At 50.0% G+C, this 13,498-nt stretch overlaps 1 protein-coding gene across 3 annotated transcripts; it reads right to left on the bottom strand.

The window, feature by feature from the left end:
* Positions 1 to 387: 387 nt before the first annotated feature.
* On the bottom strand, positions 388 to 13,185 carry TBC1D21 (TBC1 domain family member 21). Of its 3 annotated transcripts, none has more exons than XM_025919876.2 (11): positions 12,988 to 13,185; positions 6,567 to 6,674; positions 6,332 to 6,435; positions 5,046 to 5,140; positions 4,399 to 4,509; positions 4,188 to 4,288; positions 3,148 to 3,244; positions 2,674 to 2,774; positions 1,558 to 1,674; positions 885 to 968; positions 388 to 737 (listed from the first exon to the last, which is right to left on the bottom strand). In XM_025919876.2, the coding sequence occupies exons 1-11, from the start codon at positions 13,045 to 13,047 to the stop codon at positions 645 to 647; spliced, it is 1,071 nt and encodes a 356-aa protein (XP_025775661.1). In that variant the 5' UTR covers positions 13,048 to 13,185; the 3' UTR covers positions 388 to 644. The 3 variants fall into 3 exon arrangements, with proteins under 3 accessions (XP_025775661.1, XP_086564630.1, XP_086564631.1); XM_086708504.1 differs by having other exon boundaries at positions 388 to 537; XM_086708505.1 differs by lacking the exon at positions 6,567 to 6,674.
* Between the last annotated feature and the right edge of the window lie 313 nt (positions 13,186 to 13,498).

Raw genomic sequence — 13,498 nt, 5'->3', positions numbered from 1 at the left:
ATGTGTGGCCGCCGTGTTGGGAGGAAGGGGAAAGACGCGGGTCGTGTGTGCAGAGCTGTGTGGTCAGGCCCTCCTCTCGGGACCTGGTCTCGGGGATTGATCAGGCCTATTAGACACGTTCAGTTTGTCTTCCACAGGAGGCAGGGAGGCTCTCAAAGTCACTTACATCCTTACCCATTTGCATCTGAGTGTGGAACCACTGTAGCCTTGGAAAGCCCTCAGCTGTGGAAGAGTTGTGACCCGCAAAGTCTCCCTGGTGGGCCTGCCCTCTCTCCAGCTTGTGATGGCCCTTCTCGCCCCCCAGGCCTCTCTTCTTATCAGACAAACCTCTCTGCCCTCACGTGTCGCCAGGCGATACACTGCCCACCACAAACTGTGAGTCCAAAGCCTGTTTCTATTGTAGTTGTATTACCTACACTCTCACCCTAATGCCCCGTCAGACTTCATGGCTGAAGCACCACCTTCCTTCTGTCCTTTGAGGGCATCTGTCCATCGTGAGAGTCTTCAGAGAAAGAAATCCTTTAACGGCTGAGGAGCCTGGGGAAGAGGAGGGTTCTGGCAGATTGAGGTGGACAGACATTGCTCTGTTGAGCTCATTCTTCACGTTTGTCCAGCTAGTGACATTCTACAGAACCCCTGGGTGCTCAGTCCTGTGCCTGATCCACTGGGAGGGACACAGGGAACCAGGGGCGAGGGCCGTGTCCTCGGGCAGTGCAGTCTCCTTGGGGAGGCAGGAGCTGCAGATGGAAAGCAGCAAAGAACCAGACACAAACTGTGTCTCTGAAACCGAATATGCCTGCCGGGTGCTTGGGCTGGGCTTGGGAAATCAGAGAAGGCTTCTTGGAGGAGGAAGAGGAGGAAGACAAATAATCAAGGCAACTTACACCTCTTTGGATGAGCTCAGCGTAAATCAAGCAGGCAGCAGAGATCAGCACATCAGCATCAAGGTCAATGAGGTTGTTGCAGGCCTGTGCAGAGAGAGGAAGCTGGGACGAAGCAGGTCTCCTTGGGCACAGGCGACTGCCTCCCGCTTCAAGGGACAAGGCGGCTGCCCATGGCAGTCACTGGGCCACCTGATCTCTCTCCAACCAGCCCAGCACAGTGCCTGATATTTCACCACTGGAACTTGATATATGGGGGAGATGGTAAATGTAGCTTTCCTGCTGGGCTCTAGGGAGTACCAGGGTTCCACTGAGTGATGCACGGGCTTCTAAGAAGGGCCCGTTTTATAATCGGGCTGCCACCCTAGAGCGTGTTGAACATAGACCTCAGCTGCTTTTTTGAAATGCCAGAAAACTCTCTGTCTTTTGCCGCAGGAGGACCCTAGGGCTAAGGGATTAACTGTGAGGCTGCGAGCGCAGACAGTAAGAGGCATTCAAGGCCTCGGGTTCTTCCTGTGCTAAACAGGGGTGCTGGGGATGGTTATGTCCCACTGCATCAGGCTTGTCGTGAGGCTTAAATGAGCTGCTCTACAGAAGCACCAGCGCAGTGCTCAGGACATCACAGATTCCCGCTAGGGTCGAAGGGCTGGCCTGGCCCCAGGGCAGGTGCGCTCACCAGGATGATGTCATCCCTGGTCATGCTCTCCTGTAGCACCTGCTCGCGCACCATCTGCAGCATGCTGTAGGCCACCAGCACCTGGAAGTTCCTGCAGGGCTTCCCCGTCAGCAGAACCTGCAGGTGGCCGGTGAGTGTCAGCCTGGGCCCCGCAGCCGAAGACCGCAGCCGACCCGAGGATGGTGACCCACCCGCTGACTAGGCACCCGCCCAGGGTCAGCGGTTCCTGGGCCCCACTACTGACTCCCTCATTCGCTCAAGTGCTACCTCGGGGGTCCTGAAGCTACTGCGGGCTTGGAGAAAAAGGCTTCAGGGAATTCATTAGCTAGGGGGAAGGAAGAGGAGGAGAGAATGAGAGAGAGAAGGAGGGGAAGAGGAAGGGAGGGAGGGAGGGAGGGAGGGAGGAGAGGGTGAGGGAATGACCCAGTGACTGTAGCATTTGAGTGGAGCTTTGGCAAAGCAACGGTTGTTGAGAGGTCAACGATCCAGGGGTGTCAGCAGAGGTCTGGGGGTGCCCATGGACTTGGGCATGGAGACCAGCAGGCCGTGAGGGAGGGATAAGGCAGGTGGGAGTTGACTCGGGGGGCACTGAATGCCAGGCTGAGGACTGGGCTGGGCAGGGCAGAAAGTGGGTGGTGGGTCCGTTCCCAGCGAGCTTCATCTGCTGATGGCCCAAGGGCCTGGGAGGAAAGAACTGCACCTTTGACCTGCCCTTTGGTGGGGGGGCCCTCCTTCTCCAGGAGTGAGGGGCCAGTAGGGAAACAGCACTCGGAGGGGAAGGCAGAGGAAGGGGCAGCTGGGGAAGCAGAGCAGAGGGCGGCCCACCTGGGCAGGTGGTGGGAAAGCAGGCCAGGCTCCCCCTGCCCCCAACACGGGCCAGAGGCCCCTCCTTTCACCCTGACTGCCCTCCAGGAGGTGCTTGTGGGCCTGGAGGAACAGATGGACCAGCTGATGTCCTAGCCTCCTCCCACGAGGCGGGAGCAGGGTCGCTGGCCCAGTAAACCCCAAGCTGCCGAAGTCCAACCCGGGCCAGCAATAAAGGGGAGGCGAGGGAAAGGGCTGCCCGCTGCATGCTGGAGGGGTGGGGCCTAGCCCTTCAGTCCAAGGAGGCCTCACCTCCCACAGCCTCCAGACATCTTCGAAGGACTTGAAGGCACGCTGGAAGCAGAAGCAGAACCAGGGGAAGAGGGACCGCACGGTCCCGGCACCCTTCCCTCCTGTGCAGAAGAGACAAGGGCGTCAGCCCAGAGGCCGTGGTCGGAGAACACAGGGACAGCTCACGTGACAGAGCAAAGGCACACAGAGGGCGAGACGACAGCACGCCAACACGCTGGGGAAGTACGAAATGCCTGGCCCTCACTATTCCAACCGCCTTTGGAGACTGTTTGGGGTGAATTTTCAACTGTCCGGATGCCAACGCCATCCGGGTGAACCGTGCTTCCAGGGCCTGGAGGGAAGACCAAATGACCCGCTCCCGCCCACCATGAGTGGGCCTGGCTGCCTGGGGCTGGGTCCTGGTGCCCCCTCATGCCTGCCCTGGTTGGGGGGGGGGGGCGATGTACTGTTGCAGGAGGCGGAGGGTCCACTCACTTAGGTGCTCAGCAAACACGGGGTCCAAGAAGTCGATCAGGTCGTTGAGCATGTCTAGGTTCTTGCCCACTCCGATGTTGATGACACAGCTGTGCTCCTGAGAAAGATGGGTGGGAGGGAGGGAAATGGCACCTCTCTCTGTGTGGGGGCACCGGAAGAGCCAGACCTGCTTCACAGCATCTTGGTTCTGGAGGCCCCGCGCGGGGCTGGCTCCAGGCTGGGCTCATGCCTCTGGATGAGCCTGGATGCCTGGGTCTGGGCGTGTCTATGTGATCTGTGTCTGTAGGGGTGTTTGCACATGTGGATGCACCTGTGTGTGTGTGGTGGGGATGCAGGGATGTTCCAGATGTGGCTCACGTGCAACGCATCCAGTTCTGCCTCTACACACATGCTGTGGGTCAGAACCAATTGGGACAAGGAAAGAGCAGTGAGCACTTTGCTGCAGGGATGGAGAGAGGGGTGAGGGTAGATGCTGAGCAGCCTCTCACAGATCATAAGGAAAGGTTTTCCAGGGAGGATGTTCCAGGGAGCAGCAACTTTAAAAGCCCTCAACGTGGTCATTGTGGGGGTACATCTGGGGAGTACCGAGTCTCCTGCTGTGCCTGAAGTGCAGGGCGTGTGAAGGGGGCAGCGAGAGACAAGGCCAAAGATCGTCCTTGACTGCCTGGCCAAGGTTATTGGACTTTATTCTGGAGGCGATGGGGAGCCATGGAGGATTTGTGGGAGCAGAGCCATGTTTGGGGAGGGAAATGCCAGGAGAGGAAGCCTTCACCGGGACTGGCCAGTTACACTCTTTCAAGGTTTGGGGAGAGCTGGACCCAGAGCACCTTTCTAGCCCTCTCCTCAACTCCAATGCCTACAACACACACAGCACTGTCCCCCAAAACCTCACTGGTGTTAGTGTTGCCTGTCCAGGCTCCTCTGGGACCCTGAGGGCTGTTTCAGGGCTGAAGGAAACGGCCGGGCTGCCAATGCCTGCCTGACCTGGTTATTTGGGCAGTGGTAGGGAGGTTGTCCCTGAACTCAGGCCCAGCCCTCACCATTTTCTGCAGGAAGAACTGGAAAAGCCAGAAGGTCTCATGGTCATGTTCCACCATCAGCTGGAAAAGCATCACCATCTCGTGGAAACCCTGTTGATACTCTGGGGTGGAGGGGGAGGGCAGTGAGGAGGGGCTGGGTGGGGGCAGGGAAGGGATTCCAGGAAGGAACTGAGAAAACGGGGCTGCGGGGAGGCCCAGCCCCGTGGCCCACCTGCCTGGGTATTACAGACATAACTCAGGAGCAGGATTTTCTCCAGTCTCTTCTTGTCGATAAGGACGTTGCCTAGGTGGTCTTTGTCGTGGAGTTTCTGAATGTCATATGCTAGGTTGCGGAAAAGAGACAGGTAGGGGGCACCAGATCACCTCCAGCAGGGGGGCCATGAATGAGTTCGTTCCCCCAAAGGGTAAGACCCAAGGCACCCTGGGGAGGGGGCTGTGAAAAGTACATCGGCCTACATCTGCCCATGAGGCTCTACCCCTCACCATACCCTGAGCTGTTTGGCCGCGTCCCCACCTCCAAATCTTTGACGAAGCTGTACCCTCTGCCAGGAATGTCCCCCCATCCCACCCCACCGGTTCTGTCCAACTGAAATCCAGCCAGTTCAAGGCCCAAAGGGGAGAGATGAAGGCGAAGCGGCAGGAATAGGAATCACCCCGGGGGGAAAATGGTGCTGGGCATCTAGGGGCCCCCAGCAGAGATGGGGGATGGGCTAACCGAGGTTTAGCCAGCAAAATTCCCTGTGGAGGCAGCTCCCAGGAACCAGGGGACCCATCGGCCCCTGGACATGACTGAGGAGGGGGCAGGCATGGCTTCAAGCCCTCCCCTCCACCCCGCCCTGCCCACCCAACTCCGCTCACCAATGTTCTTCCGAGTCTCCATAAAGTTCCGGTGCAGGTTTTCCAGAAGGGGCTGAATCTTTTCATACATCTCGCATAAGGCCTCGTAGTTCTTCCTGTGAAGACAGAACTGAGGCTGCAAGAGGCAGCCTCCCCCTCCTGGCAAATCAAGGGAACTCTGCGGAGCACTCTCCAGGAGGCTGCACCCTCTCCCTGTGATGTCCCCTCTCATCCCCACCGGTGCCAGCCCTAACCACACTCTAATGTGCTCCTGGAGGGCAGCATGGAGGCAGGTTCAATCTTGTGGCTCTCGGGTCCCATGGCTGCTCCTGAATCCTGGCTCCACAAATTAATAACTGGGTGTTTGCAACTAGGGTCAGGCCTTGTGGACATCACTATACCTAAGCCTCAGTTTCCTCCTCTGTAGAATGGGGAGAATACTGGCACTTCCGCCTTAGAATAGAATGTGCTTAGGGCACGTAGGAGGCTGAACGGCGGCCCTCCAAAAGATATGTCTACGCCTTAGCCACCGAAACTTGTGCTTGTGAACTTATTTTTAAAAGGGCCTTTGCAGATGTAATTAAGGATCTCGAGATGAGATCAATCTAGATTATCCAGGTAGACCCTAAATCCAATGACGAGCGTCCTTCCAAGGACACACAGAAACACACAAAGGAGAGACAGAGAGAAGGCGAGTAGGCCATGCGACCATGGAGGCAGAGACTGGAAGAACACCCAGAGTCAGCAGGAGGAGGCATGGAAGGGTTGTCCCCTGGAGACATCAGGGAACGTGGCTGTGCTGGCACCTTGCTTTTGGGCCTCCGACCTCTGGAACCGAGAAAATACATTTCTGCTGTTGCAAAGCCCCCGGTTTGTGGTGCCTTGTTTCAGCAGCCTCATGAAACTAATACGGGCCTTGTCAGGGCTCTCAGGAATAGAGCATTCCAGGCGGACCCTCAGTTCCCCTACGGCCCTGGATCATTCTCCACTGGCCTCTTGTGCGTGAATCTTCAGCTCAGAGAGGCGCACAGGCTCTAGGGAAGGATGGGATGGGATGGTGGCGGGCCAGAGGAGTTGCTGGAATGAAGCCCATGCAGGGCAGTGTGTGGGCTGCTATATGGAGCTGGGTGGGAATGTGCTGGCACCTCCCGTGTTCAGGCCCTGGGTCGGGAGCACGTGGGGGTTTTGTCTCTCAGGATAAGAAATCCATCGGAGGGAAGAAGACTGAACTTGCCAGGCTGGGGTGGGCACTCCACCCCACCTGCACTGCCATCCACCCTCCCCTGAGAGGATCTGGAATGTTCTACCTCCTTGCGCTGTCCACCGTGAGCCGCTCATCCTGGGAACTCTGCCATGAGTAGTAGCCCGTGAGGAACTTCCAGGCTTCTGTCCTCACGAAGGGGTGTAGACCCTGAGGTGTGGGTGAGAGGTGAGAGGTCACAGGCCCTTGGGGCGCCTGCTGAAAGGGCCTCTCCAAACACCTGCCTGCCCTCTTGCCCACCCATGCCCCCCAGTGCCAGGGCAAGGCCTTGGGGATTGTACCCTTTCCAGGATGTTAACACAAATGGAGTCTCGTGATTTGGCCAACAGACCGTTCTCATCAAAGAAGGCATCCCATTCCGTCTTGTCAATGGGTGGTTTTCTCTTCACCTGGCAAGGACAATCACTTCAGCCTTCGTTAAGAAGCTTTGGCTTTTCTTTTAAGTGTGCTCTTTTTCCTTTCTGTTAATGTTTTATTTATTTCTGAGAGCGTGTAAGCAGGGAAGGGGCAAAGAGAGGGGGACAGAGGATCTGAAGCGGGCTCTGTACTAACAGCAGCGAGCCCAAGGTGGGGCTCAAACTCACGAACCATGAGATCATGACCCGAGCCGAAGTCGGATGCTCAAACAACTGAGCCAGCCAAGTGCCCCTAAGTGTGCTTTTTTCAATGTTATACTCTGGAGTTTGTAATATGAGTCAAGTTCCCAGTCTCTGACTCACTTCTGGAAATCTATCCTGAAGAAATTACTGCAAAGTTATACAAAAATGCTGAAAGCACAATAATTTTCATTGCACATTACTTACCAAAATGAAAAACGCACGTGCTCTAAACATTATGCAATAAGGGAATAGTTAAATAAACTATAGTTTATATACTCAATGGAATATTGTGAGGCATAAAAAAATGATGCTGACAGGGAATGAATAATAATCTGGAAAAATTTAAATGTTAACAGAAAAAAGCAAAATACAAAATTACACATTCCCTATCTATCCTCTATCTTCTCTATGTGCTATCCTCCTTGTATAACTATGTCATATATTATAAAAACTACACCTCATATACTCTAATATAGAGTGAATTAACATGATTAAGATTCTGGCAGAAAAAAAACTGAAAAGAAAGCCCCCACCAATACCAAAAATCCCCACTAAAAGCAAGAGTGATTGTCTTCGAGAAATAGGATTCTACATAATTTTTTCCTTTTTCTTGTATTTTTGAACTTTTCTGCAATAATGTCTACTGCTTTGATAATGGAAAAATATAAAATAAGCACAAATTAAACACACCCATGGGCTCCATTTTGCCTTTCTTGGAAGAGTAAAACAATTCATCATAAGGAGTGGTTTCTGGTTTACATAAGAGATGTGTGTGTGTGTGTGTGTGTGTGTGTGTGTGTGTGCGTGTGTGCATGTGTGTGTGTGTGTGCACGCACGTGTGTGTGTGTGTGATATGGGGGGAAAAGAGTGTGCTGCATGCAAAGTAATTAAAAATGCTCATGAGACAGTAACCAGGAGGTAAGAGCTCCTCCTTTGGAGGAGCTCCTATTGGAGAGAAGCGTGTCTTGAAATGCCACACTGCAGACATGAAGACATGCTAATGGACAGAGCTTGGCAGGTGACTAGACTTGCCTGATATATACACTCCCAACTTCCTGAGTACACCTGAATATGCACATGTGTGACTCAAATTCAAATTTGCATATGAGTCACCTGAGGATCTTCATAATATGCAGATTCTGACTCAGAAAGTCGGGTGTTGGGGCCCAGGGTGATGCATTTCTAACAAGCCCCCAGGAGATTTCTTTTTTTTTTTAATTTTTTTTTTAACATTTATTTATTTTTGAGACAGAGACAGAGCATGAACGGGGGAGGGTCAGAGAGAGGGAGACACAGAATCAGAAACAGGCTCCAGGCTCCGAGCTGTCAGCACAGAGCCCAACGCGGGGCTCGAACTCATGGACCGCGAGATCATGACCTGAGCCAAAGTCGGAAGCTTGAGCCAAAGTTGGAAGCTTAACCGACTGAGCCATGCAGGCGCCCCGCCCCCAGGAGATTTCTGATGCTACTGGTCCTCTGATCACAAGAGAGAGGCAAGCTATTAGAAATCCCTTTAGCACTGGAAATGAAACAATAAGAGCCCACAGGTCCAGATTTGGGATAATTTCTACCGACTCCACATTCGATAGGGATGGATTGAGCACCTTTTTAACTCAAACATGCTCTGTCTTCTGAACCAAAATAGGACATGTGGGCCCAAGAAGATATCAGAAAAATCCCACCCTCATTGGAGATGGCCTAACCTTGGGGAGCGGGGTCTGTCCTGATGTCATGTCCCAAGTGCACAGACACTGTTGTCTGGGCAGACCAAAGCCAGGGTTCCATCCCTCCAACTGCCATCATGTTCTCCAAACCTGTACTCAGACTGCAACACTCAGCATGAACTGTGGCAGGAAGCAGGAGGGAATAGGCAAAGTTGGGCTGTGTCCTGGGATCCTTAATTATAAAAAGGAATGCATGGACTTTAGCAATGCATTTCCATATAAATCTTAGTCAACTTGTCAATTTCTACAGTAAAGACAGCTATGATTTTGATGGGGATTGCGCTGAATTTAAAGGTCAATTTGGGGAGCAATGATAATAATATTGAGCTTTCTGATCCATGAACATGGTATATTTCTTCGTCTATTAAGATCTTCTTTAATGTCTCTAAGCATTGTTTCGTAATTTTCGGTATATAGGTTATTCATATATTTTGTCAGATTTATCCCTAACTATTTTGGTTTGGGGGGGATGTTATTTTAAAAGTTGGTGTTTTTAAACTTCCCAACTATTCATTGCTATATATAGAAATACAATGGATTTTTGCATATTGATCTTGTATTCTGCCCCCTTATTAGTCCTAGTGGCTTTTGTGGGATTCCATGGGATTTATTACAGAGGTCAACAATCAGTAAACTACAACCCATGGACCAAATCTGGCCTGCAACCTATTTTGTTTTTTTTTTAAATAAAGCTTTATTGGCACACAGTCATGCCCATTCATTCATGTATTTTCTGTGGCTGCTTTATGCTAAAATAGCAGAGTTAAGTAGTTGTGACAGAAACATTTGATACACAAAGACTAACATACTTACTATCTAGACCTCTGCAGAAAAAGTTTACCAGCCCTGATATAGACAAATTTCTTCTCTTATAATTTCGTTGATTTTGGTACCAGGGTAATGTTGGGTTCATAGACTGAGCAGGGATGTATTCTCACTTAAAAACTTTTTAGAATAGTTTGGATAGAATTGATATTATTTCTTTCTTCAATATTTGGTATAACTTACCCATGAAGCCATCTAGGCCTAGGGTATTTTTTTGTAGGAAGATTTTTAACTATAAATTTAATTTTTTTATTAGATTGAAGGATAGAGTCAGAAGAGTTTGTTTTATTTTTTACTTAAAAAATTAGAGATTTATAGGAACAAGGCATTTCCCTTCTAATCCCCTTTAAAAATAAAAGTAAATAATACAGGAAACAACAAGGAATTAAGAAAAGCATAAACGTAAAAAATGATACAAACCCAAAGAAATCAATTATGAAAATAAATGCATTAAATTCTCTGGTTAGTTGTAAACATCTACGAAGCATTGATGAGGTGCCAGGCACTGTTCTAAGCACTTTATATTTATCACTTAATCTTTGCAACCACCCGTGAGGTAGGTGTGGTTATTACACTGTTTTACAGATCAGGGAATTGAGGCTGGAGGAGGGTTGGTTAGTATATCTGAAGTCATACAGTAAATATCAGGGCTGAGATTTGAACCCAGAGCTGTTTGGTGCAAGAATCAGGGAGTTTAACCCCAATCCCATGCTACCAGGGAGAGTAAAAAGCAAGGATTTTCCATTTGAATGGAAAATACATACCTGATACCTGATACAAGCTGTTAACAAAAGGCATACCTTAAAATCTAATGTCATAGAAAGATTAAAAAATAAATGATGAACAAAGATATGAAAAAAGGGTCAAATGCGATGAAAGGGTGGCAAAGTAAGTAATGTGCACAGAAACCATAATAAGAGGTATGGCATCAGCACAATAAGGCAGAGATAATTAGAAATGTCACAAGAAGGTGTTTGCCGAGTGCTCAGTGAATTTATGTTACTAAACCTCTACCTGCAACAATTGGCCATCCTCCTACTTTGCCATGGCTGAATTTGCTTACAAAAAGCCACTGACTTGTGGGGTGCCTGGGCGGCTCAGTCAGGTGAGTGTCCAACTCTTGATTTTGGCTCAGGCCATGATCCTAGGGTTGTGGGATTGAGCCCTGCATAGGTCTCCATGCTGAGCACGGAGCCTGCTTAAGATTCTCTCTCTCTCTCTCTCTCTCTCTCTCTCTCTAGCCCCTCTCCCCCGCCCTCACTCTCTCATTAAAAAAAGAAAAAAGAAAAGAAAAAGTCACTGACTTCTCCTTCCAGGAAGCTCAATTTCTCTATGTCCACCACTTCTGTGGGCAAAACTTAAACAAACTACAGGCCAACCACAAGAACATCTAAGACATTTGCTAGCAAGCCAAGGACAAACACAAGAAGCTTGTTGACCTGCAGAGGCCTAAAGGGAAAATTTCCACACAGAGGGCCCCTCCCTCTCTTCTCCAGTATATTCACACCACCTGTCTATGCCGGAAATCAGAGACCAGAATCTGTATCTGGGGTCCTTCGAAGTATTAGAGACTGTCAACTCAATAATCTCTCAAATCCGTCTTCCTACTCCCACATTCGCCCATTCCCGGCTCCACTTACCAGTAACGCCCTGCACCACCATCTGGGTACAATTACCTGGTGATCCAGGAGGGGAGATACATAGGCCATGAGGTGCTGGATACCCTTTAGCTCTGCAGTAGCTTTTTTTCCTGGTCTCTTAGGAAGAGGACTGCTAGACGGAGCCGTTGTGAAAATCTCCCACCTCCATGGTGTGCTTAAGTAGGTTAAAACTCCCCACCAGCAAACCTGGGGACACCTTGGCCACGTTTCCTCTAGAGAGGGGGGCTGGAAGTAGGAGTCCTAAGTGGCTCAGTTTCTCTAACATCCTCCTCCTGCCGGAGACCCGGGCTGTAGGCGTACATCTCCCCACCCTCCTTCTATTCTGCTTCATTGGGTTGAAGATTTTCTCTAGCATTCTTACAAAATAGGAAAGCTACTGGAGGGTAAAGCAAACTTTCCAGGAGGGTTCCTGATGCCATGTTGCTCTGAAAACTCATAGGGACAGAGCCCCCAGTAGGCCTCGGAAGGGTCACAGGCTACTTATGGTTCCCAGCCGCTTCCACTCCAGTTCCCTTGAGGGACAAGACACGCTCTCACCAGTAAGAGTGGCTCATCATGTCAGTGATTCTCACCCAGGGGAGAGCAGGGTGGCCCAAGGAGGGAAGGAATGTTAAAATTGGGGTGGGGGGAAGCATATATGCAACTTGAAAGTTACCTGGGTGATTATTAGCAACCCAGGTGTGGGGGTGTATCATCCATATAGCAGAGCGATTAAATGAACGGTTTAAAATAGTGGTTCTCAAAGTTAGCTCCGGATCATACTCCCCCAGAGTGCTTGTCAAAACACAGATCATTGGCCCTCACCTCCAGAGTTTTTGGTTCAGGTCACCTGGGGATCAAGAGTCTGCATTTCTTACAAGTTCCCCATTGATGCTGATGCTGCAGTTCTGGGCACCACATTTGGAGAGTCACCGATGTAGAATGCCACCTCTGCCACTTAACAGTGTGACTTTACACAACAGTGTGACTTTAGGCAAGTTGCTTAGTCTCTGTGCTGCAACTTTTTCATAAAATGAAGACAATAGCATCCTATACCTCATATATGGTTATGGTGAGAATAAGGGACTCTAAGTAAAGCATTTAGAACAGCCATTGTACATAATAAAGGCTATGTGACAGTTTGTTATTTTATTATTATCATCACTCTCTACATTCAGAGAAATGAATAGAGATATAAAGAAAATCCAAATCAAGACCTGGTAGTAATCTGCAATAAAGCAATAACATTTAAAACTCAGGGAGAGACCGATATTACCCTATGTGTTAGCTAACTAGAATTTAAAACAAAAACTTGGAACAAAAAAAGGAATATAAAAAAATAAAATACAACTCAGGGAGAAAGGTGCCCATTTTGCAGTTCTGCTTTTTTTAATGTGTCATTTTCTTAATCCGTATGATTAATGAAACTCGAGATTGGTTAAGGTCATTATAATCAGTTATTATGATTTTAAAAAATACACTGTGTGGAAAATTTTTATGACTGAGGCTGCCTTTTAATGAATAGATACATTTTATTAAGTGGACTTGAAACCACCTACTAACAGAAGCATTACTGCCACCTGGTGGCAGCATACCAAAATTGTTGGCAAAAGCGCCAAGGAAAATTTATCAGCATCTACAAGTTTGTACTTGCAAACCCAAAACTCATTAAAGTTAGAATATCACATACAGGGAAAGGTAACTGGCTTAGAGAGAAGGGTGAAAGGGAGAAAGACGACCTGTGTTTTTCAGTCCTGTGGTTAGTGCTGATGTGAGATCAAGGTACAGCCTACCCTGTTCAACCTTCCAGGCCAGCTCAGGGTTCTAGTCCTACCCACCCAGCAGGGGAAAGTGGCCCTAATGCAAACCAGAAGTTGGGGAGGGAGGGACTTGGAGTTGATGAAGAACACGCACCAGGATGAAGGAGGCTGACCACCTGGCAGAGAGGCTGTTTTCAGGAGAGAGGGTGGTCATGGCCCCTGTGGTCCGGCTTCAAAGCAGCTTTTGACCAGAGCTCACTTGGAGCCCTAACTGATGCAGGGGAAGGCGGTCTTCTTTTGGGGGGATGAGTTGCATTCCCAGAGGGAACTGGGCCCTTCCTTGACACCTGAACAGAACCAGCCAGCATGTGTCACAAGGCCCCTGGAACCCTCATCACAGTGACCTTGGAACCTGGGAGCACTCAGCCTCAGAAGTAAGGCACATCCAGGAACTAAGATGACCAGTCAGCCCGAGAAATCACAGGACACACAGGATGTGTGGAGGTTGGGGTCACAGGACGCGCAGACCAATGTGCTGGGCAGGTCAGGGAAGGCTTCCTAGGAGAGGTGGGCCAGGAAGCCTTTCTCCCTGTCTCTGGCTGTCCCTCCTCTGGGTTCCCTTCCCTTGTTATCCCACAGATCAGTACCCAAACCCGGATAACACC

Source organism: Puma concolor, chromosome B3, assembly GCF_028749965.1.
Source record: "Puma concolor isolate L17-30 chromosome B3, mPumCon1.1.hap2, whole genome shotgun sequence".
Classification (NCBI taxonomy): Eukaryota; Metazoa; Chordata; class Mammalia; order Carnivora; family Felidae; genus Puma; species Puma concolor.
This window is presented reverse-complemented; position numbering and strand designations above follow the sequence as displayed.

What these genes read in the sequence shown, in the direction of transcription:
- TBC1D21 (XM_025919876.2), bottom strand. Translation starts at nt 13,047, where the DNA reads ATGACCACCCTCTCTCCTGAAAACAGCCTCTCTGCCAGGTGGTCAGCC. An exon ending in GTGTTAACATCCTGGAAAGG is followed by an intron (nt 6,436 to 6,566) that starts GTACAATCCCCA and finishes CCCACACCTCAG; the next exon opens with GGTCTACACCCCTTCGTGAG. An exon ending in CGTGTTTGCTGAGCACCTAA is followed by an intron (nt 2,775 to 3,147) that starts GTGAGTGGACCC and finishes TCTTCTGCACAG; the next exon opens with GAGGGAAGGGTGCCGGGACC.